Source organism: Macrobrachium nipponense, chromosome 23, assembly GCF_015104395.2.
Source record: "Macrobrachium nipponense isolate FS-2020 chromosome 23, ASM1510439v2, whole genome shotgun sequence".
NCBI classification, from domain to species: Eukaryota; Metazoa; Arthropoda; class Malacostraca; order Decapoda; family Palaemonidae; genus Macrobrachium; species Macrobrachium nipponense.
The window spans coordinates 30,577,521-30,601,838 of record NC_061090.1 but is presented as its reverse complement, the minus strand read 5'-3'; the positions used below and the strand labels follow the sequence as shown (position 1 = coordinate 30,601,838).

General features: G+C 36.2%; 1 protein-coding gene and 1 long non-coding RNA gene across 15 annotated transcripts in view; one reads left to right on the top strand and one right to left on the bottom strand.

Annotated features, from left to right (window-relative positions):
- LOC135200092 (uncharacterized) overlaps positions 1–9,707 on the top strand; it is a 50,629-nt gene extending 40,922 nt beyond the window's left edge. The window contains exon 3 of one of the 2 annotated variants that reach the window (XR_010311202.1): positions 8,245–9,707. This is a non-coding gene — a long non-coding RNA (uncharacterized LOC135200092). Of the gene's footprint in view, positions 1–3,191; positions 3,290–8,244 lie in introns of those variants that run through there. The other variant, XR_010311203.1, reaches the window with a different exon arrangement.
- Positions 9,708–10,686: 979 nt separating this feature from the next.
- Positions 10,687–24,318, bottom strand: part of LOC135200033 (BUB3-interacting and GLEBS motif-containing protein ZNF207-like) — a 96,984-nt gene continuing 83,352 nt past the window's right edge. For 7 of the 13 annotated variants that reach the window (XM_064228270.1, XM_064228295.1, XM_064228330.1 and 4 more), the window contains 2 exons: positions 23,010–23,060; positions 10,687–16,380 (listed from right to left, as the gene is read on the bottom strand). In XM_064228270.1, coding sequence (XP_064084340.1) covers positions 16,280–16,380; positions 23,010–23,060 — 152 coding nt within the window. In that variant the 3' untranslated portion in view covers positions 10,687–16,279. Of the gene's footprint in view, positions 16,381–23,009; positions 23,061–24,318 lie in introns of those variants that run through there. The other 6 variants (XM_064228284.1, XM_064228321.1, XM_064228349.1 and 3 more) reach the window with 3 other exon arrangements.

Below are 24,318 nucleotides of genomic sequence, written 5' to 3'. Positions count from 1 at the left end.
AACGCCAATGGATGATGATCTATGAAGAATGTCAAGAATGCCAATAGATAATCTATAACGATTGTCAATAGATTATATTCCCTTCTATAAAGAATGCCAATAGATGACCATCTATGGAGAGCGCCAGAGAAGAATAAAAGCACAACATCAGACATTGCACATTTTCCTTCCCAGTTCGTGTTGAGAGTAAACTTTGCCCCTGTGGCTTGGTGGGAGTGGGACGCGGCCCGGCTGGGGCTAAATCACGCTTTTATGGCTTCTAACCCCCATCCCCCACCCCAACCCCCCCACCCCAACCCCCCCACCCCACCACATGCACACTCGGTCAAATTCCTCGGTTGTAGCATCCAAGGTCACTCGGTGCACCTGCACTAGAAGTTTGCGATTCCCTCTTCTTCTTCTTCTTCTTCTTCTTATTTCTGTTCTTGGGTTTTCTTCTTCTTCTTCTTATTTCTGCTCTTGTTGTTGTTGTTGTTGTTCTTCTTCTTCTTCTTCTTATTTCTGCTCCTCTTCTTCTTCTCTTGTTTTTATTTCACTTCTTCTTCTCTCACTTGACGCCGGGAATAGCAGGCGAGGAAGGTATCGGCGCTTATTGATTTGTTATATAAATAAAACCCCGTGGTGTTTTTTCCTCTCGCTACTTGGTGATGTTTGGTTTTGGCAGAGCTGGCAGTCGTTACGTATCGTATTATTATTATTATTATTATTATTATTATTATTATTATTATTATTATTATTATTAAGAAGACGGGACCTTATTCATATGGAAGAAACCCCACCACTGACCTGGAATTCAGGCTTGTGTACGTGTGTGTATGTGTGTGTCATTCTGACTTGCAATATTCATCTCTTGTTTAAATTTTTTTTTTATTATTATTATCATCGTCACGAGATGCAAAAGCACGTCAAAGAGATTATTTATAGATTTTCTTTAATGCCATAGCATGTGCGTGTGTGGTGAGAGAGAGAGAGAGAGAGAGAGAGAGAGAGAGAGAGAGAGAGAGAGAGAGAGAGAGAGAGATGATCACTGCAGCAAACCAGCAATACAAGTATGCGGCTGCCATGCGTAGTTACTCGTCTGAGAGAAAGAGAGAGAGAGAGAGATGCGATGTTAACTGCTATAAGTATGCTAGTATAACTAATGCTTCTGTGTGTGTGTGAGAGAGAGAGAGAGAGAGAGAGAGAGAGAGAATGTAATATTAACCACAACAAGAATGCTACCTCTGCTGATACTATTGTGCATGTGGAGAGAGGTATTCAGTTTTACCGTTACTAATACCTTTACTAATACTATGTATATATGTGTATGTGTTAGAGAGAGAGAGAGATAGAGAGAGAATCATTCCATGCAGATGTTACGCGGAGCTTAGCAAATGCGTTGCCAAAAAGGAAACTAATTATACCCTTGAACCGATGACAGAGAGAGGGAGAGAGAGAGAGCTTGCATTACGAGTCGAGAAGAAGAAGAAGAAGAAGAAGAAGAAGAAGAAGAAAAGGAAGAATAAAAAAAGGAGACAGAAAATAGAGTCACATTCTGGCTCCCATCATCCTTGGTTACGGGACAGAGAGATTACTGCAGTTGTCGAATTGTACTTTATTTTAATTATTATTTTGATGTTAATTTCTTAATTCATCTGTTTTTTCAAACAACTGATCTCTTCTTTCTGTTATTTCTGTTTACCTTCTGTTATTTCTTTCGAACGAACGCCATCATATTCTTTGGAAGGTCTTGAAATTTTAAGTCAGTGGACTCTACATAAATAGGGTTCATCGAATAGAATAATAATAATAATAATAATAATAATAATAATAATAATAATAATAATAATAATAATAATAATACAGTGGACTCTGTGGGGGATTGTTCCACATGAATAGGGTCTCTTTCTGAATATAAAAATATAATAATAATATAAAATATAATAATAATAAAATAATAATAATAATAATAATAATAATAAATTTGTAGACGAACTAAAGGAGGCTTGTCACCGATAATTACGCAGCAGTCTTAGTTATAGAATTTATCCAATAATTTCGGAAATTAAAATTGTACACAGTTAATTATTGTACGATCATTCAGAGCGGGAGTTACGACGAAATATGCAGATTTACCAAAACATTATAATTATATAGGAATCCGCGTCAAACCTACTAGTTGAGAGAGAGAGAGAGAGATTCACAGCTGTTGTTGTCGCAGTCAGATTTGTGGAATAGATAAATGGTATGCGGCGGTTAACAAAGAAAGCCCTATATATATATATATATATAATATATATATATATATATATTATATATATATATATATTATATATATATATATATATATATATATATATATCTATATATATATAGTATGAATAATTATCACATCTCGTAATTCATATAAATTATTCGAGCTACAAATGTCCTTTAATATTCAATTCCGCTCCTACCTCGGGAATTGAACAATATATGTTTTATATAATGTAAAAACCTAAGGGGAATTTTTTAGTTGATAATAATTTCGTCCTCTCGTAGGTTCGAACCACCGGCCACCGGACAGAGAACAAATCAGGACGTCAGTGACGTTATCGATTCGACTAACAAGTGAGGCTATAAGTTTATACAGACTCCGACATTGCAATATAATATAGTATATATGTGTGCACTTTTGTATACACACACACACATATATATATATATATATATTTATAGATATATATATATATATATATATATATATATATATAGGTATATATATATATATATATATGTGGAAGGTCATTGTACCTAGGTAATTACATTAACCTCGAATAGAAGTATATAAGATAATTGCATCTGTCTCATTCAGGATTCGAACCTATAACGGTTGGAACTTTTTGCTGGACCTCCATTCTTATTCTCTGCCTTCCATCTTATTTTCGACCCGGTCTTAAGAATGAACCGAATGTAGAATTGACGCCAAAGGCCAATTACTGGGGCCTATGAGGTCATTCAGCGCTGAAACGGAAATTGAGAGTAAAAGGTCTGAAAGGTGTAACAGGAGGAAAACCTATTTATCAACTGTTAGGAGAGGGTTAAGGAAAGTCAGATGAAAGAATAATGATACGCGAAGACACAGAACAGCGAATTGAGTAATTAACACACACAACTGTTTGTAATCAGAGGACGCAAACTTCCTTGTTGCTATTGTGATGTTGATTTTGCAGATGAAGAGTCAGCATACACGTGAAACGAATCGATGCCAGATGCATTGACACATCCGGGAGAGATTGTTTACATTCTGCGGAAGAAGAAGAAGAAGGAGGTGGAGGAAAGGAAGGAAGAAAGGAAGGAGGAAAGGAGGGAGGATGGAAGGAGAGGAAGAAGAAGAAGGAGGAGGAGGAAGAAGAAGAAGAGGAGGAGGAAGAAGAAGAAGAGGAGGAAGGAAGAAGAAGAAGAAGAGGAGGAAGTGGAGGAAACACGCAAAGCGCACAGTGCTAATGAAAGTTATGGCACATTTCAGCCGTCAGGTGTAATGTGCACTTGGCTATAACACGGCCCAGAAACCCCGGGTATATTTTGAAGTTGCATTTTTAAAGTGTTGAGAGAGAGAGAGAGAGAGAGAGTGGATGGAAGTCTTCGGTTAGATGGTATGCAATTAGTACAACTACTTTTAATATGACAAAGAGAGAGAGAGAGAGATGGCAACCTAGTACGTTTACTTTTTATTAGCACAGGGCCGAAGTTTTATATATGACTGGTAAAAATGTTCTGTTACAACAGAATTCCATCTAATAAAAGGTGTCCATAAAAACACCAAAATATAGAAAGTAAGTACTATATTTCAGAGACTGCTGTCTCTCTCTCTTGCAGGTACTTACCTGAAGAGAGAGACACAGCAGTCTCTGGGATATATACTATTATTCTATATTTTGGGACGTTTTTTATGGGATTCTTTTATATATTTATATATATATATATATATATATATATATATATATGTGTGTGTGCGCGTGTGTGTGTATATATGTAGAAGCCAGGTACTATGTCGTACCTCTAAGTTAATGGGGATACAATCCACAATGAAGTAAAATCCTCTTTTAGTACAAGAGATATATATTTTAAACTACAAGAGGATTTTACTTCATTGTGGATTGTATCCCCATTCACACACACACACACACACACACACACACACACACATATATAATATTATTATATATATATATATATAGATATATATTTTATATATATATATATATATATATATATATATAGTATATATATATATATATATATATATATCGACTTGGAATAGCCCCGAAAATACTGACATAAATGAGAGAGATGACTGAGATATGAAGAATGGCCCTGATCAGCCATCTGGAGACTGACGTAGAAAGTGACAGATCGGAAGACGAAGAAGAGAAGAGAGGAAAAAAATGTGATAAAGAGCGAAGGAACAAAATGATAGCCTTGGCGCGCGTGCGGTAAAGATTTAGAAAAGGGATGAAGGAGTATTTGCGAGATATAAGGGCAAACTAGTTCAAGAATGCGAGCGAGTTTTATTTGTATATCGCGAGATCTCCTTTGTAGTTTGGAAGAAATGATTTTAACGCTATGAATTGTTTTTGTCCGTGCGTCTCTATATTGTGTGTGGGATTATGTCAGTATATAATTCACGATGAGAAAATACTTGGAATTTGTGAAGGAATTTGCCGGTATGAAAGACAGGAGGGAACTTTCTAGAGCTTTAATGACAGTATTTGACATTATATACATATATAGATATATAATATATATATATATATATATTATGGTATGTATATATATGATATATATATATATAGTAATATATATATATATATATATATATATATATATAATATATATATATATATATATATATATATATATGTATATATATATATATATATATTATATATATATATATATATATATATATATATATATTATATTATATATATATATATATATATATATATATAATATATATTATATATATATATACATACACATATATTATGCAGTAAGTTCCAAATACCCTTTAAACCGCTCTACCTCGGAAGTAATGTATTTTAATATATTTTAATCTAAGTGGAATTTTTTTCAGTCGATAATAATTTCGACCTCTCGTGGATTCGAGTACACTAAAGGACGAGATCATTATCGACTAAAAATTAAAAAATTCCCCTTCGGTTAACATACGTGAAAATATATTAATTCCGAGGTAGAGCGAATTGGATACTAAAGGACATTTGTAGCTTAATGCATTCATATGAATCACGGTGATGTGATGAAAATTCATATTTATGATTTATATATAAATATACATGCGTACACGTGCATGTACCTGCATAAAATCATCATGAACAGTCGGAATATCTTGTAAAGAAACCAGTTGATCACCTTGACGTATGACAGTCCATTACGGCTACAGCTTATTAGATAAAAAATTACCACTTTCGCTTCTCTGACGTGGCCATAGGGAAGACTAGAATCAGAAATAGATCAGCTGGAGAGAGAGAGAGAGAGAGAGTCTTTCAAATATAATTTTTCTTCCTGTTATATGAAGAGTTCGTTGCACTTATTTTAGATGGGAAGGAATGATTTTTCTTCTCCCTCTCTCTTTCTCTCTCTTTTACAAGCCGTGTCCAAATTAATGTTCGTGTACATTGAAATTTGTTAAATTTTAGGATTTATACTATTCTCTCTCTCTCTCTCTCTCTCTCTATACAAGCCGTGTCCAAATTAATGTTCGCGTACATTGAAATTTGTTAATTTTAGGATTTTATACGACTCTCTCTTGACTGGTTTGTTCTCTCTCTCTCTCTCATATATATATATATATATATATATATATATATATAGTATATATATATATATATATATATATATATATATATACACATATTAAAATATATATGCATACAAATTTACATACACGCATGCACACGCGTATCAGGATGACGTCAGAGCTTCACCACCAAAATTCACATCACATCAAGTATTACATACTGGTAGTACAGCCTGTCTGCTGCTCCACTCATGGGTGTCATGAATGAAATTAAGGTTAATGGAGAGAGATGATAATAAATATGATATGCACGTGAAGGGTGCGGTCACCGTCAACGGCGCTGAGACAGGTATGCATGCCCCCACCTCCCCCTCCCCCCATGTTTTTGGCGTCATGTTCACACCCGAGGATCTGTATGGATGATGGTGATGATGATAACAATAATAACATACTTCTTTAAACCTAATGGTTGGAAAGACACACTTCTGCTTGTGCAAACAGTGTCGCGTTCTCCAGCATCAGGTTCAAAACCCACTCAATTTTTCTAGGTTTTCATCTTCGCTTCAACTAAAATGATGAATAGTCTGCCTAGTGCAGTTGTGGAGTCTCCTGATCTTCAAATGTTTAAGCTGTCGTTTTCTTGAATTCCAGTCGTATCGGTTTCGTTATCTATTTCCTCGTTTTTACTTATATAATATCACCGTTTCCTATAACTGCTCTCTCTCTCTCTCTCTTCACGGTGATTTCCTATTGGATATCTCTTGGGATTGCAGTCGCCTGAATGGGATGGAATGGAACAAAAAGTAGAATTTAACCCAGGGGCCAAGCGCTGGAACCTACGAGATCTTTCAGCGCCACAGTCTCTTGACTCGGTCCAGAAGGGGTTTCGGCTGAAGACTGAGAGAAAGAAGGCAACGTGTCTGCTATAATATCTTGTATATCAGCATTATTATTATTCAGAAAAAGTTTGTTTGTATGGTGTTTTGACATTGCATGGAATCAGTGGTTATTCAGCAACGGGACCAACGGCTTTACGTGACTTCCGAACCACGTCGAGAGTGAACTTCTGTCACCAGAAATACACATCTCTCATTGGAATGCCCGAGAATCGAACTCGCGGCTATCGAGGTGGCACGCCAACAACATGCCGACCACGCCACTGAGGCGCTATGAAACCCACGGGGGCCACTGACTTGAAATACGGTGCTCATTAGGCAGTGAGAGAAGGTAGAGCGAGACATATTTAGTAGTTCTCCAACCACCTGTTCAACTTCTTGCATAAATACGCAACTTCTTGCATAAATACGGCTGTGTAGAATTTTGGGTTATAGTTGGTACTGCTAATACTGATACTAATTAAATAATCCTCATAGTAGCACGAGTCTTCAAATGGAGAAGCAAATCCACAGTTATGTAAATGTACATATATTTAAATTTAAAAACAGCAAGGATAGCTTTCGGGAATCTGTTCGGTTCCCCTTATCAAGAGATTGATAAGGGGAACCGAACAGATATATGTACATTTACATAACTGGATTTGCTTCTCCACTGATACTAATAATAAGAATCCTTTGCAAATAACTGCATTCCTGGCGCATCTGTTCTAGACAGAGCCCCACCCCACTGTAATACTTTTAATTACTTGCTTTATTCATTGCTTTGTACACACCTGTACAGCTGGTGTTCTGTGCTATAACTTTTCCTTCGTCAGATACCTCGTGAGTTAAAAGTACTCCCCGAGTTGATCACATACTCTTTTAATTGATCAAGTATTCCCTTAGTTGGCGAAGTGGCCTTTGAGTTGATCGATCATTACCTTAGTTGAACGTGCCTTTTGAGTTGGTCAAGCATTCCCTTAGTTGAAGAAGTGCCCTTTGAATTGATCTAGCATACCCTTAATTGAGGAAGTGCCCTTCGAGTTGATAGATCATTCCCGTAGTTGAAGAAGTGCCCTATGAGTTAATCTAGCATACCCTTAATTGAAGAAGTGCCCTTTGTGTGAATCACTTCCTTTAGTTGAACATCTACCTTTTGTGTTAATGACGCGAACTCCTTAGTTAACTAAATATTCCTTTGTGCTAATCAATATTCTCAGCGTTGAATAAATGTCCTTTGCGCTAATGCAGTATTCTTTGAGTTAACTGAAGATCCTCGTTTAGTTAATCAAGTGCTTGAGGGATTGATTAGATACTCCCCGAGTTAATTAAACTTTTTTAATTTCACGAAGCACTTAATAAGTGAAGTACGCCTTGCGTTAACTATTATCTCGAGTCATGTATTCCCTGGGTTGACTTATAAGTTTTGTAAGTCAACACACCACATTCATTAACCTGATCTGCATAACTGGGTCAAACATGTTCGTCATTTTCAGGTACGTATGTAATTGTAATATCCACAATACCCTCTTTAACTTCTCGAATTCTTCCTGCGTTTTATTTATTTAATTTTTTTCTTTTTATGAGATGCTTGTCACTAAAAGCCTCGAGATCCAAGTGGAAGAAATGCGAAGACATTATGACGTCCGATAGCGGGAAACGAACCCGTGCCACCATAATCACAACAAGGTCATCTTCATTTCCAGTTTTAAAACGTCAGGTGACAAACTTCTCTTCAGTTTTCACAGGCCGTGATTGTTGCAATGCATCAGAGATGCACCAGAAAGCTGATGTGTTGAAATCTGTTGCAAGTTTCACCAGGTAAGGTGACTTGAGGTTGGTGGGCGTTCATTTTTTATTATTCATTAATAGCGAGATTTTCTTTAAAAAGTCAAGCTTTATTTGTCAACACATAAAAGCCTTTCAGGTTTTGTGATCCAACTTCTTGTATTTCTTCTGAAGACTTTTTAAATTTTAGTTGTTAATATATCACTTATTATTGAGAAGATGAAACCTATTCATATGGAACAAGCCCACCAAAGGGGCAACTGACTTGAAATTCAATCTTCCAAAGATTATGGTGTTCATTAGGAAGACGGGGTAAAGGGAAATACAGAAATTGGAGACACCACTTATTAAAAACGAAAGAAAAAAAAAAAATAAAAAAATGGAAGAATAGTAGTATTGTGGTAATGTATTGCACCTTCGGTTTAACTTCAGAAAGTTCCGAATTAATTTTTTTTTTTTTTAATTTGCTCTTCTAGCAGTGATGAAATACGTTTTTTTTTATTCTCCAGTTTCTAGAAAAAAATTGTGGTCGCAATCTTGAAAGTGCGCCTTTGCATTGCAGGTTTTATTTATTTTGATTCTAATCGAGTCGTTTATAGACTCACTCAAGACTGCCGTAAGGTTAATTTATTTTCTCTTGTTTTCCTGAATACTGTTCCTCTTCAGTGTCAAGCGCCTCAGTGGCGTGATCGGTATGGTCTTGGCCTGCCACCTCGATGGCCGCTAGTTAGATTCTCGGGCATTCCTTTGAGATGTGAGAGATGTCCATTTCTGGTGATAGAAGTTCACCCTCGACGTGGTTCGGAAGTCTCGTAAAGCCGTCGGTCCCGTTGCTGAATAACCACCGGTTCCATGCAACGTTAAAACACCATACAAACAAAGCTTCGGTGTCATTGCTGTATTGATTGTATGCATGCTGAATGTCTTCTCATTTAACAACTGTTCTGTTGACTGTCAGTGTCTTAATTCCCTCTGCCGAGACCATCTCTCAAAATGCCTTTGATTTTTTTTACACTGGGACCTACGAGGCCATTCAATGCTGCAATGGAAACCAACAGTGTAAGGGTTGACAGGTGTAACAGGAGGAAAACCTCAAAGGAGTTGCACTACGAATCAATTGTTAGGAGAGGGTGGAAAGTGAGATAGAAGAAAGAGAATATGAAAGGAGGTAGAGTAAAAGAAATGAAAGTTGTTACAGCTAGGGGCGGAAGGCGAGCTACAAAGAACCTCTAAGTAGCTGAAGCCACTGTTCTTCCTACAGGGGTTAGGGGTTGAGAGAGACGAGAGAGAGATTGAGAGAGAGAGAGAAGAGAGGGTGAGAGGAGAGAGAGAGGAAGAGAGGAGAGAGAGATCGGAGAGAGAGAGAGAGAGAGAAGAGAGAGAGAGAGAGAGAGACTGACTGTTTTAACGTTGCATGGAACCAGTGGTTATTCAGCAACAGGACCAACAGCTTTACGCGACTAATTAACCACGTCGAGGGTGAACTATAACCAAAAATACACATCTCTCACCCCTCAGTGGAATGCCCGAGGATCGAACTCGCGGCCACAGAGGTGGCACGCCAACACCATACCAAACCACGCCACTAAGGCTTTGCTGTTGGAAACTAATAATTCCAAGGATGTAATGCATCATTACCCTAATACATACTGTTCTTGCATTTTAATACATTAATTTTTTAATAAGCTATCTTCCTTCTTTCGGGATTTCCCTTTGAATACTCTTCTTCCTAGTGAACACCATATTCTTTGGAAGCTTGAATTTCAGGCGAGTGGGATTGTTCCATTGAATATGGTTTATCTTTTGAATTACAATAATATATTATACAAAACCTTTGGGGCCAGACAACAAAGGGCTCATAAAAACTGTTCATAAAATCTCCAGTGGCGGCAGTGAAGACTAGCTTCGTGTCGTAATTATGGGTTAAAGCATACGTAATTGTTTTAAACCAGTTCGATAATTAAAAACCTTAGTAATTGTTTAAACCAGTTCGATAATTAAAAAACCTTATTTAGAAAAATTATAAATGTACAAGACAACAGGCCTCGGGTACCAGTGTTCTCTCTGAACGAAATTATGTACATACCTATTGCTTTGTCCTGTTAAGACATCAAGGAATGAATATGACATGAATTCCATGTGCAATCCTAGGAAACCTTGACATTTTAATTATTGACACCTGTTCCAATCACGATTTCTCGGAACCTCAAGTCACTCGGGGCATAAGTAAAATCTAGTGTGAACATTTTTTATAATTTTATTTGACTAATACATACAGTTATCACTCTCAAATTTATTCTACATTTGCAGCGCTGCAATACAGTTCTACCTGGGGATACAAACAAACAGGAATCATCTGCGCTGGCTTCTGCTTCGCCTGCCAACTTGAAATACTCACAATTATAATCAGTCCCTGGAGACGCACTCGACCCCAGCCAACCGAATCAAGTTAAAAAGAGGAAAAAGCACAACTACAATAGTTAGCCCAATGAATGAGGTCAATATGATTTCCCCGAAAAACCGAAAACCCTCTATCAAAAGTTAAAGAGGACATTGTAAGATACCAAGAAAGGTGCTGTTTAGCAGAAATAAAAACGTAAGACAGTATTAAGTTTCTCATTTTTATATAAAACGGAAAAATAACTTCAGTAGAAAAAAAAAGTTAAATAAAATTAAACATTACACTGTTTTAAAATCTACTCCTGTGTCACCTAAACAAACTTATTCTCAAAATAACACTTCACCTTGTGTGGGGCTATTTTTAAAGGTCGTGACATTTTTTAATATACAATACTTCTGATCTCAGTCCTTTGTCAATACACTTCACGGTAATTGATCAAGTTAATCTTACAAGAAAATATTGCACGACAAGAAAAGTACAACGTACAACAAAGTACTAATTGAATTTTGAAAACATGAAGTCACTGCAGATTTCCACTTCAATAATGAACAAATTGTGAACTGGGAAAGGGGACTACCTGCCGTTTGTGAAAACTGTGGAAACATTTTTTATTGTTGGGGATAAATCCATGGACCCAATGAACTAATGTCATTGTATTTCAGCTGTTAATCTTGTGATGTAGGAAGGTATGGGGAGGACAGGGGTTGTCATCTTCTTGAAACGGTAAATTAAGAAAAATAAAAATTGATAAGCTTCAGCGAGAGAGAGAGAGAGAGAGAGAGAGAGAGAGAGAGAGAGAGAGAGAGAGAGAGAGAGAGAGAGAGAGAGAGAGAGAGAGAGAGAGACTGGCTATGGAAATTAACAATTTAATAGAAATTCCTTGAATTTAGTTGAAATAACCTTGTGAATAGGATATTTTTCGGTTGCTGAATTACCGAACCTACAATAAACATTTTTTTTTACAAAAAAAATTTTCTTGACCTTTCAGGTGGTCTCGTGCAATTCCTGCTACAGTACTCGACAAAACACTCAAGGAGGTGTTTTGAAGGAAGTCCACTTTGTTTCCATATATATGAAAATGAAATTTATTATAAAAGTTGAAACCTTTTAAGAGCAACAGTAGAATTTTGAAGCAAGCCTATGAATTTAACACTTTACTGCAGGGAAATGGGAACACAATTTTAAGACCAAATTGGTGGAAGAAGAAAATAAACAAAAACCCTGGGATTGCATTCATTTAGTTTTAAAGAATCCTGAAATTCTTGCCATCAATAATTAGCTCTCAGATTGTAATCTACACGTAAAAGAAGATTCTAAATACAAAGCCTCTCTTACTTTCCACACTTTTTTTCGTATACCACAACCAAGTCAATGAAACTAAATGAGTTTATGTCATGTAGAAACATTCAATGCTCAGTCAACAGGAAGCACGTCGAAAAATTCGTACAGTACCAATAGCTGATTCAAGATTACATTAATTAATCCAGAGCTACAAAGTAACTCCCCCTTCTTAAATTTTGTTGTATGTCAATTTGTAATACTTTACTTTTCAAAATAAGGAATGCTATCATCTCTGCTGCTGCATTAGAATGATGAAACCCTTTTTGGACCAGCTAATATATAAAGAAGTAAAATTGTAAATGGCTGATCTACAAATTGAATGGTTAAAAATTTTTTTTTAGTAATGGTACCGAATCGTTTTTTAATCCTCTGCATTGGGCCTTGTTCAAGAAGCCTGAACTACAGAGCAGAACCAAGTAAGACAGACAAGCTAGCCAACAGTTAAACTTTGATCAGTCAAACAGAGGACAAATATTGACTTTACTATTGAAATGACAAATAGTGCAGGATGTAAGATGTATTATATAATAAGCAACCAGGAGAGCAATGTGCAAGCCACCTTTCAGCGGAGTACAAAAATGGTAAAAGAAATTGTAGGTAATGTATTTAAGAGACTGTCAGCTTGCTAATTTGTGAAATTTGAAGAATGTTTATCTAAGGGGATAAAAATTTTCTAGGTCTTCATCTCGCTAGTTGAACCATTCATGCTCAAACCCTCTAAAAGCTTGTACAGTACAGTGAATGTCAGACTTCTCTCCCCAAACCACCATTTAACAAAGAAGATCAGTACCTTTCACTTAAGCTCTGGAAGGCGGGTGGCAATAAGTAGGTCCCTGTTGAGGACTGGTAGTTTTCTCAACAACACTGCAGCCACACCATCTTGAATCTGGGACCATACAGCAACCGCTTCCACCACCAGCAAAGCTAACCTGCTTGATGTGCTGGCTGCTTGTCACCCAGAGGCAGCAGCCAGAGGTTAGTGCTTAACCCAGGTGAGCAGTGATGCCTAACACGTTACGACACAGAGGATAGTGTGAGATGGAATTCACCAAGCCCCCAATGTACTACAGGGGGCTGGGGACAGAGGTCCAACAGCACCGTGACAGGCTGTGAATGAATCACCAAACCACATCCGGTTGGGGGACAGACTCCCAACAGCCCCTGGTGCTGTGAATTCGGCCTACCTGGTGGCTGCTGGAAGACTGAACACATTCATATTGGGGGCTTCTAGGGGCTACTTGAGCAACAAGGCCAACTGGAGTCAATCTCACTCAAACCACCCTCACCACATGGAACACGAGAGGATATACCAACATTCTCCACACAAAAAAAGTAAATAATTAAAAATCATTATAAAGCTCACAACATTAGTGAAATTAAGAGTAAACTTGGAAACTGTACATATTAAAACTCCTACACATGGAGGAAAAAAATAAAAAATAAAATAAAAAAATAACCTACATTGGGGGTTTTGAGTAATCGCCTGATAAGCAGCAACGTGTGCGCACATTTACACAGATCACAATCATACACATGTACACATTGGCCAATGCCGATGAGTGTGGCGAGTGAGAATTACTCATGGGCCCCAAAACTAAGAATGTGGCCTCACTTCCCAGATTCACCATCACCAACAAGCTAATTAAAGAGCGGGCTGCTGCGGCCATGCGGAGACGTAACAGGGCTCCTGAGAGGCTGCAAGCTGGGAAAAACTGAAACTGGTCTCACCACTGCCAAGTGTACTGGAATGTCTCAATTGGTTGTTAGTTGTTTGAGAAGTCGAGGCATGGCAAAGCAAACAAATTTAAAGTTTGCGATAAAAAAATTATAGCTACAATAGAATCTTCTTGGAACAAAAAATACTTAAGATTAAATTAAGACATTTCTTTATCAGACAAACAAGGATAAGGAAAGGCAACAATCACAGGAACTAATAACTTATGCAAACGAATCTTACAAAAATCAAAATGATAATGATCATATCTGAACAAAACCAAAACAAACATACATATGAAAGCATTACCTTGCCCCGACACCCTCTGTGGCCAGCCATCATTAGATAGGCGCCCCAAAAACTTTTGTAACCCTTAATATGACCTTTACATGCACATTTTGTACCCACTATGGGTTCAAAGTAAAGTCATAATTCTCTTGAGTGTTATTTGAATATTTGAAAATTCCATGCACACTAGCGAGTGAGGACTCACAGTCTTACCACTGCAAATGTTTCAGCGTTACAAAGATGCTGCCTCTGTACAACATAGCTATGGATACGACAAAAAATAAAAAAAATAAAATATAAAAAAATATATATATATATATAAAAGAAAAAAAAAATCTTTAGTATATACTATAAAAAATGTTTGCATAACCTAATAGGTATATCTGAATGATGTCCATAGCTATGACTGAGAGACAACAGCCAGCATGCTCTGCTGAAACAACTTCCAGCGTAGAACTGTCAGACTACTCAACAGGAGTACCAACAATAATGAAATGATATTCTCGCCTATTCCCAGCCTCGCGTCCTCTCGTTTGGGCTCACCTGTTTTGGATTTCCCACAATGACAGTTCGATTGCTCCACTCTTTCCACCTTTTCAAGTAACAATACAAAAAAAAAAATAATCATTACTTTCAAAAGAATCTAGAATTTATATATGCATTATAACAAAATATAAAAGCTTGAAACAAAGAGACTGACAAACTGAATTTGTATTTATTTCACAACATACAGAGAACATGTGATCATATGTTAACAAAGCTCATGATGAATCCATGTCAATAATCTGGCATTGATAATGATTATTAAATACAAAAATGTACTTACGGGTTTTAAATGGGATCTCCCTTTCAAACATTTTATAACAAGTATTTGTACAAGTTGCAAAGAAAATATTAATGAAAAAATTATATAAATGGACTAACCTGTATTAAAAATCTGTATTGGTAGAATTATTATCCAACAGTGCTTTGTGAAGAACTACCATATCTAAACTAAACATTCTTACCTTATTGGCTAGACAGTATCTTACCTTAAAGAGAAAAATTCACAAATACACAATGATCACTCAAACGAATGATAAAACCTAAAACACTATAATACAAGTGCCTGAACGCTCCAAGAATAATAATAAGACAGTCAAGCCTCAATCCTCCACCCCACATCAAGTTGGTACCAGAAAAGACTCCCAAAGGCCCCTCTTGCACCATCCTTGCATGGGCTTCAATTTCTAACTCAACAACCAATTCAAAGCAATAACATGGTGAATTAGATCATGGAAAAATAAAATAAAAATAAATAAGCTCACGCAGGAAAGTGCGCTGGATCCCTTTGCGGAGCCAATTTCGTCGCACACTTGAGCTGGTCTGGAGGGCAAAATACATACAATAAGTGTAGATCCCAAGAAGCAAGTATACAAGAGCAAGTATACAAGCACCACTTGCTCAAACATAAGTTCCACGTGGGCGGCACACAAACGACAGTCTTGTGGATAAACATTTCAACACTGATCAGAGTAATAAGAGACAAAGAAGTCAGTAACAATTGATAATAACAGATGCCTGCTGCAGTGATGCAGTGTTAGCTCGTCCACACAGGACTAACCAAGCTGTGATGCAAAACCAACATATAACAAGGAATCAACCACCTTTTCACTCAACATTCAAGAATGAAATGATCAGACATTACAAAATAAAACGTTTAAAGAAAGAAATTTTATTCCTATACTGCAAAAACATCACCCATGGCACATAATCTGTCCTTGCTATCTCCATTAACTCAAGTCAAAACTGCCTAAATCTGGACATAGAATCATTTAGCATGAGTGCTGTTTTAAGGTCTCAGAGAAGATGACGTTCGATTAATCCCAGGGCTGTTGGTTTAACACACAGAGCAACTTAGTTACTGATTGACTGCGCTAGTGTGCTTAGCGAGCGAGCGAGGGAGGGTCGGTGAGGAGCTGACTATCAGTCATGATGAGGGCATGCGTGTGTTGCCTCACCAGCGCCGACCTGCTGCTGCTGCTGCTGCTGCTTCTTATGGCCATCCTTTTCTGCATCCTACCTGCTGCCTACATACCGGGACCTGATAGTCACCTGAAGCGTGGGATCATGTGTGGCCCACCCATCATAGGGGCACCCATCATAGGTGGTGCAGCAAACCCGTGGGTCATCTGTCCTGGGGCTTGCAGAGCTGAAATAACAGGTTACATAGCAATTAGTTCTGATGGTGAGAAACAGTAAAACCCTAAAGGAGTCTATAATGAGGTGCAGCATAACATGAATTTATGTAAATGTAACACCACTAGCAATCTAGGGAATATGCAGGTTAAATCTATAACAACTAATGTACAAGTACGAGAATGCAATATACGTGCGCATTTAGTCTAATCTAGTCGTCAATGACATTCTGCACAGGTTGAAAATCATCGTTAACTTGCCATAAACATCAGTAAGTGCATATAATGACCAAAATTTTTGTACACTTACTTTACCATGGCAAAAATTTTCTTGATTTTTGTATTACCCTCACCTCACTTGGACCTTCAATGAACAGCAAATGGAACTTAAATCTAATGTTTAGATCTAAAATACTTTCCAAAGGCATGCAAAGACTAGCGATGTAAAAATTGGTGCAAGAATGTCATTACCAAAGCTCCAGCTCAAAAGTGAATAAAAATGAGATCAAATTATCATTTCTAGATGATGAAAAAAACTTTCAGAAACATAACTGGATTCTACAAGGTCTTACTAAATATTAAAGGTGTGTGTTTAAATGAAGTCCATACTATACAAGACCTAATTCCTCACTGGTGTGGGCAATATTTTTTAGGCAGTTTTCAACCAAGAACACTCAACAAGCAGAAAAAAATTATGTAAACAGCTGAATTTATGAACAAATGATTTTAAAGGGAGAAATGTCATAGAAAATTTTTTACACAAGTTGCAAACATCCAGAAAAAGAGCAAGGCTATAGAATCAAAATCCAGCTTCTTACAACAGTTACAATTCCACACTATATATAATATATATATGAATTTACTACCTAACTCAAGCAGTTTCCAACTTGATCATTTAAAAAATAAAAAAGCACTCTGTCATTGTTAGCATTTGTGCATCTGCTATCTCTCTTTTACAGGGTTAGACATGAAGTGAGTTCCTCTGCTCTTTTGTTTTGATGCTTTCTGCCTCAATTCCCCTCTGGTCTGGGTCTTCAACAACCATGGCCCTTTCTGAGTACTTGGACATGCCAGCAAGTCTGTCATTTTACTTCACATTTACTTTTCTGACAAACTGTTCCTCATCCACTCTCAACATGTCTAATCTGCCGTGGCCTTTCATGATGCCTGTCATTTTTCCAAACACCAAACACCCTCTCTTCATTTCTGTGACCTTCCTGCCTTCATCTGGCCATGACTTTTAACGTCTTTTTTTAATCAGAGCTTAATACTACTACACAAAGCAGCTCTGGTTTTAGACACTTTCAAGAAAAGCTTTTGCTCTGTTTACAAATTGGATATTTTCAATTGCCAATCTCTCCACTTCCTCCAAGTTGTTGCCTCTCAATACTGGCTCCAAAATGTTTTACCTCTCCTTATGACACACAAAATATATGGCATCTGTCAGTGTCCGGATAGGAGAGAATGTACAGAATATGTCAGGCTATTCTGTAAGTGTGTGCCTCCAACTGAAAGTGCAGTCCAATATTAGATTACCTCAGTAAACTGAGGATTTGGAATCTCATTGGATTAATATTGCATCCATCATTTCACATCTACATTTGGTAGATGGCACATTAGGCTGCTTTCTCACCTTAAGGCCTTAGTTACTGTCTTAACCACATTTGAAAAGTTGGAAAAACCAACAAATCCCAGTACTTGGCAGATCAGGTACTGTGACATCTTTGCAAGATTCAGTTCTACATAGTATATATGGAAAAAAAAAAGTATATAACACAGATTGTTAACCTTCCCTAGCAATATACTTTGAATCACTAGAAAAACCACTTCACCTAACCTCTAACCTTCCCAAAAATATTCAAAGACAACTCAACACACATTTGGACCTTCACTAAATCCAGTAAAATTTAGAAAAAAAGATGTATAAATTGCAGTATATACTTTACACATATCCTACATGTTAAAATAGTAAACATCCTTTACTACCCTACATCAAGTGGAAATAAGAGAATTTCTCTAATATATCCATTAAATTTTTTTTTTTAAAAGAATAACTTAAGAAAGACTTCTTCCTTTCTTGTAACCCTGCTAAAAAGTCTTCAAGTTTGTAACTTCCATTTGCATAAAAGGAATACTACAAGAAATTATGAATCTATTTACAGTCACCTACAACATTACTCAGGGAATAGGGCTTCATCATTTTCCTTCTAACCTTCTCAAGTGAGAAACATATTCACCAGATTTCACTGGGAAGGGCACAAGGGCACTACCCAGTTTCACTCTCCAGTAACATGACTAGAAACGACAGAAGTCAAGCCACACATCTACACAAGAAAATGATTATCATCATCTAGGTAATGTGACCAAGCACATGCCTAACCTTTGCACCCTTTTAAGACAACAGATCCAAAGCAACAGTTTGAAAATGAGGAGCTAAAGTTGGAGCAGAAGTTGAAGTAGTTTGGCATCCAGATGGGAAGTGTGTTAACGTAATGCAAAAGAGGTTGAGCAAGAAAGCTTTGTAGCTAGATACAGGAGAAGAAAATTAAAGCGTAGCATGTTGTCCATGGTACACACAATACAGTTCCCTTTGTTGGGGGTACTGAGAAAAAAAAAGCAAAGCCAAAATAATTCAAGCAAAACACTATTGGACTACTGGAAGAGAATGAAAACACTGTACACAAAAAAAATTTCTCCTCTAAATGGGAATGAATATTGTACACAATTTAACAATTGTATCCAAGGTCTGTACCCAAGGTCATCTTCAGCAAAACAGGATGCAAACGCCTGTAAACTTAAATGGTTCCTTGGTAGAAAGATTCCTGTTTGAAAAATATCGTAAAATACTCAGGACAACTGTTAATGTGAATGGGCTATGTTCAAAATATACTTCCTCTGCTATTTGGCAAAACTAATGATACTGTCTGCTTAATGCCATCAACCTGGCTGAAACACAAATGGAAACTTCAGCGGGTCTTAATAAATATATAAATGCCTCTTGCAATTGATTAGACTTGCTTCAAGCCCAAGCAACACATTTCTCAATGTGGTAAACCTCTTTGGTGATGTTCAAACTGCGTGCAAGAAATAAAAATGAAATATGACAGAAGACTGGGATTCAAAATGGTTTTCTAAATATTTTAAAAATAAAAAAATTCTTCTTCCGGAAGTAACCAACTCTATTACTGCTGACAGACAACTAAAGACAATCAGAGAGAGAGAGAGAGAGAGAGAGAGAGAGAGAGAGAGAGAGAGAGTTAAAAAAACCTAACCCAACTAAACTAGACTATCTTAAGGAATGAAGGATTTAAGTTCTATTCCATTATCTGAAGGATTAAGTTCTATTCAATTATCTGAAGTGGAAAATTTCTGTTACTAGATTATGTAATATACAGCAATATTTCCAAACTAGTTCCCTAGTCGAGTCCAGTACTACTACTACTACTGTATCTTTAATTTATTGGGTGTGCTGGATTCAACATAAAGACCAAATCAGCAGGATGCTCAATATTCTAAGAGGTGTGTCACAAATATAAAGTATAGCCTATTTTAATCGACTGGGAATGACTCACAAAATATAAGCTTTAACCTTCTTGGCAATACGTACTACCAAAGTTAAACCTCATTACCTTTATCATGCACAATATTTGTTATTTACAACACCAATTCTACCGGCACCCTTCAAAGTGAATGCGCTCCACACTATGCAAAAAACCGTACACCCCGACATTTTGAACTAAGGTTACAAATTTGGCTACGATTTGAAGCTCTACTCTAGATAATCCATACCAGTAACAGCACCCATAGTTCAACTCCAAGCTAGCTTGTGACTCAAAATTAATATATTTCTAGCAATGACTCAAGAGTAAATGTATTTACTTACGAGTATGTACCTATTACTTGGTAAAATTAAAAAATAAAAACTGTCTACTGTAGAAGGCTACGGTGGAATGACTGTGTCCACTTCAGTGTACTAGTAGGGTGTTAAGAACATGCAAGGTCAATCTGGATGCCACAACGGTGAAAAGTATGCGTTTAAGGATGCGAATAACCTTTTGCTTTAAAATACCGTAAATTCAGTACCAACTCCTTGCAAAGTCTTGCAGCACTTGTAGTGTTACATTTCTCTCAAATTCCTTGGTTACTTCTTAGTGATAGTATATATAAAAAAAAACACTATCCTATTGGTATTACAGTACTAAAATAACATTGAATACAGTGCCAACATGCATTTAATATCTTAGATCACCATACGGGGAAATGTTACTGCCAATCGCCTGTATGGAAATTTACCATGTGAACGTCCTTTGTTTTTTAAATCTCAAGTGCTTGCATAGCTCATACTTTCTTAAATTTTAGTAACCTGTTTTTTAAGAGACAAAACAAAACAAAAAAACATTGCATTAGACTTCACATTGATACTACTTATTTAGATCCCTAATATACATTATTGATCCCTCAAACTTTACATACTAAGAATAAAGTTCAAAATTTCTTATCATAATGGGATGTGTTTTCACCTTAATTGTAAAGGGCAAACCTACCCTCTAGTGTTCTCCCACATTTCTACGGACTTCTCAACTGGGTGTTTAATAAATTGAGGTGGAAGCATTTAACTGTTTTTAAACTTTAGTACAGAGTAAACAATACATTTACTCATACCCTTGTATACTGTGCTTCTTATTTGTAGTTAATATCCCCTAGTTTCACTTCCCCTTAACATGACAGAAGAACAAGAACACTTTCCACGATTTAGCCTAGTTTAAAAGCAGAGCAATGTGTCATCTTAAGTAACTGACGATTCTGACCTAAATTTTTTTGGACCAAACAACTTCACCTAATGTACTAGTTTCATTTTCTCTTTTGGAGTCGGCAAACTAAAAAATTACCTACCATCTCAGCTACAATGGTTAAATTAAGACTGAAAACACCTGATATTACTCTAACAAAACTTGGATGCATATTTTTTGCTGCTCCATTTTCAGCAGTGTCTGTTTAACAAAGAAAACATGTTGCAAGTATAAGGGTAAAAAAAATAAAACCTATGATTAATTTCCTTTCAATTTGCTTGGAAAATCTACATAACTGTTGAGAAATACAGATCAAAGTGGCTGGCTACAAACCATTACCACCTGCTATCATGGAAATTTTATACTTAAATGGTAATGTACCTGTCATAAAACATAAGGTCAAGTCAACTGGTTGTGCAACAGCTATCACCCAGTCTAGTAACATTCTGACCTGAGCTATCACTGTACTCTAGAACAGCATCTTCCTATTAACAGTGACTGAGCAATTACATTCATTCATCTTCTATTACAATTCACAGGAAATAAGTTTAAATCTAATGCCCTTTTTCAAGTAAAGGGATCCAAAATTCTCGTGACCATGTTGTGTCAAAAGGCAATATATCTACAGGTAGTTACTGGAAATATTTGCTTATTAATGCCTTTAAATTTCTGCCATAGGAGAAAAAAAAAAAAAAAAAAATTCCCTGATTTGAACTTCTGGGATTCAATGAGAGTACAGCACACACACAAAAATAGATATGCATTGGATAGCATACTTGAAAGTAGCCTGGTAATGACCATTACATACATTTACTTGACTTTTGACATTAAGGTCCAACAACTATAATTAAAACCCAAATATCACACCAAAGGTGACAATCTATTGTAGAAGTACCAAAATAATAAGTGGAAAAAAAAAAAGGGGGAAGGGGGCTGTGCACAGCTAAGTAAGCCCTTATTTGGAGGATTTTTTTTTTTTTTTGTTTTTTTTTTTTAAACACCCACGACAAAATTATGTACCTTGCTTTATGCTACCTCAGAGAACAAAAACTTTCTAAATTTAACTAAATGAAATGATGGTGACAAGTGAGGAATCAAAAGCAAATGATGGCGATAACTTCTGCATGCATGAAATGTAGAGCATTGAGCAACTAATAAGACGTCTATCCTGATATATGCACGTGTCAATCAATGTCATGAAAATGTTGTGAAATCATATTTATGGCTATAACAAAAGTATGAGGATATTAACAATACTAATGGTAACTATACTTTCCTTACATGGCAAAAACTGTATTTGTTTTTCCTCTTGGTAAACTTGTGCATTTACCTGCATGTTCTTTCCTTACACTTAATTCACTTAAATTTTGGATAAAATTGGTTTACAACTACTTTTAAACTCAAAACAAAGTCATTTTCAATATTTGTTACAAGTAAAACTTCCCGATTCTTCTGGGGATTATAATCCAGAAATTATTGCTAATGTTCAACTTCCAATTAAAAATAAGTGATACCCTAAGCATCTAAAAATTCTTCCTTCTTGCATAACTATGACAATGCTCAGATTTATCATTTATTTAATATCTTCAGATGTCTAGAACCATTTATCTCCCCTTAACTGTCCCATTTCTTACTTTTAACAAGATCACAACCACCAGCAGAAGTTGCATCAAAACCCGCTCTTCCAGTGAATACTATAATCTCAAATTCCTTTACAGTACTTCAGTCAGTATCAGGAAATTATTATTAAGAACTATCCTCAACCCACTCAAAATCATTATTTAACATTACTTGTCTAAATTTCCCCTCTATTCTTAATCTTAAGAACAACAACAAAAATATAAAACACTTACTTGTCCCATGATCCCCCCGAACGAGGAGGTACGGGCCCGAGCCTAGGCTAGCTTATTAAAAAAAAAGAAAAGACATAATAATAATATGATCATTAACTTGTCATTCATATATAACTCTCAACAAACAACTTCATAGTGTTACCTCAACTGTTTCATTCAAACTCAGTCATTCTCTATACTTTCCAAAATCCATGGCTGATGGCCCACTCCCAAACAGACCTTCCAACAATCAAGATGGGAGCAAAACTCTATGAACTATTTTGTCTATTAAGAAACTCTATACTTCTAAAACGAAATATTCTAAGGCCACTGACATTCAACTACAGGTAATACTGTGATTACGCAAGAGTACGATAAGTACCATACTTCACGAGCAAGAACACGTTCCAAGGTAAATCAAATGATAGGAGGTCAAACTATAAGCCACCATACACAGGAAAAAAAAAAAAAAAAAAAAAAAAAAAAAAAAAAAAAAAAAAAAAAAAAAAAAAAAAAAAAAAAAAAAAAAAAAAAAAAAAAGTACTAAACTTGAAAATTGCTTATATCCAAGCTGGTATACAAAGATTGGTGGAGGACACCATACGTATTCAAACTGAGAAGAATAATTCCAAATTATGTTCATACAGCTCCCTAACAAGACAAAAATAAACACATCACATAAGACTAATCTGACAATACTTGAATCATACATATTGCAGACCTGTCTGCTTATCTGTGTATGTACAGAAAATGTATGTATATCAAAGCATGCACAGATATATTTACACAATGTATATACACTGCTCATTTATACACATTGCATACACATGAATGAAAATACATACAAACTCTTCATACATACATACAGGATAACTTTTTCTTTACATAAATCAGAGTAAGATAAAGCCCACAGAAATGCATTCCTACAATACCCAAAAACTATTTAAGCATAAATCAAAGATTGCATGGTCACTGGTCAACGGTGTTGTAAACTACTTAGGAGTAGACAAACACAAAACATTAACTACATCAAAATGGAACAGACTGCTTATGACAACAAGGATTATCTGTGAAATGAATGACCACTCACAGAGAGAGAGAGAGAGAGAGAGAGAGAGAGAGAGAGAGAGAGAGAGAGAGAGAGAGAGAGAGAGAGAGAGAGAGAAGAGAGAGAGATCGAGGAGAGATGAGAGAAGAGAGAGAGAGAGAGAGAGAGAGAGAGAGAGAGAGAGAGAGAGAGAGAGAGAGCACCACTTTAAGCACAATCAAAATAACAAAAATAACTGACAAGTTCACTAATTATGACACTAAAAATCATAGGATTCATCCT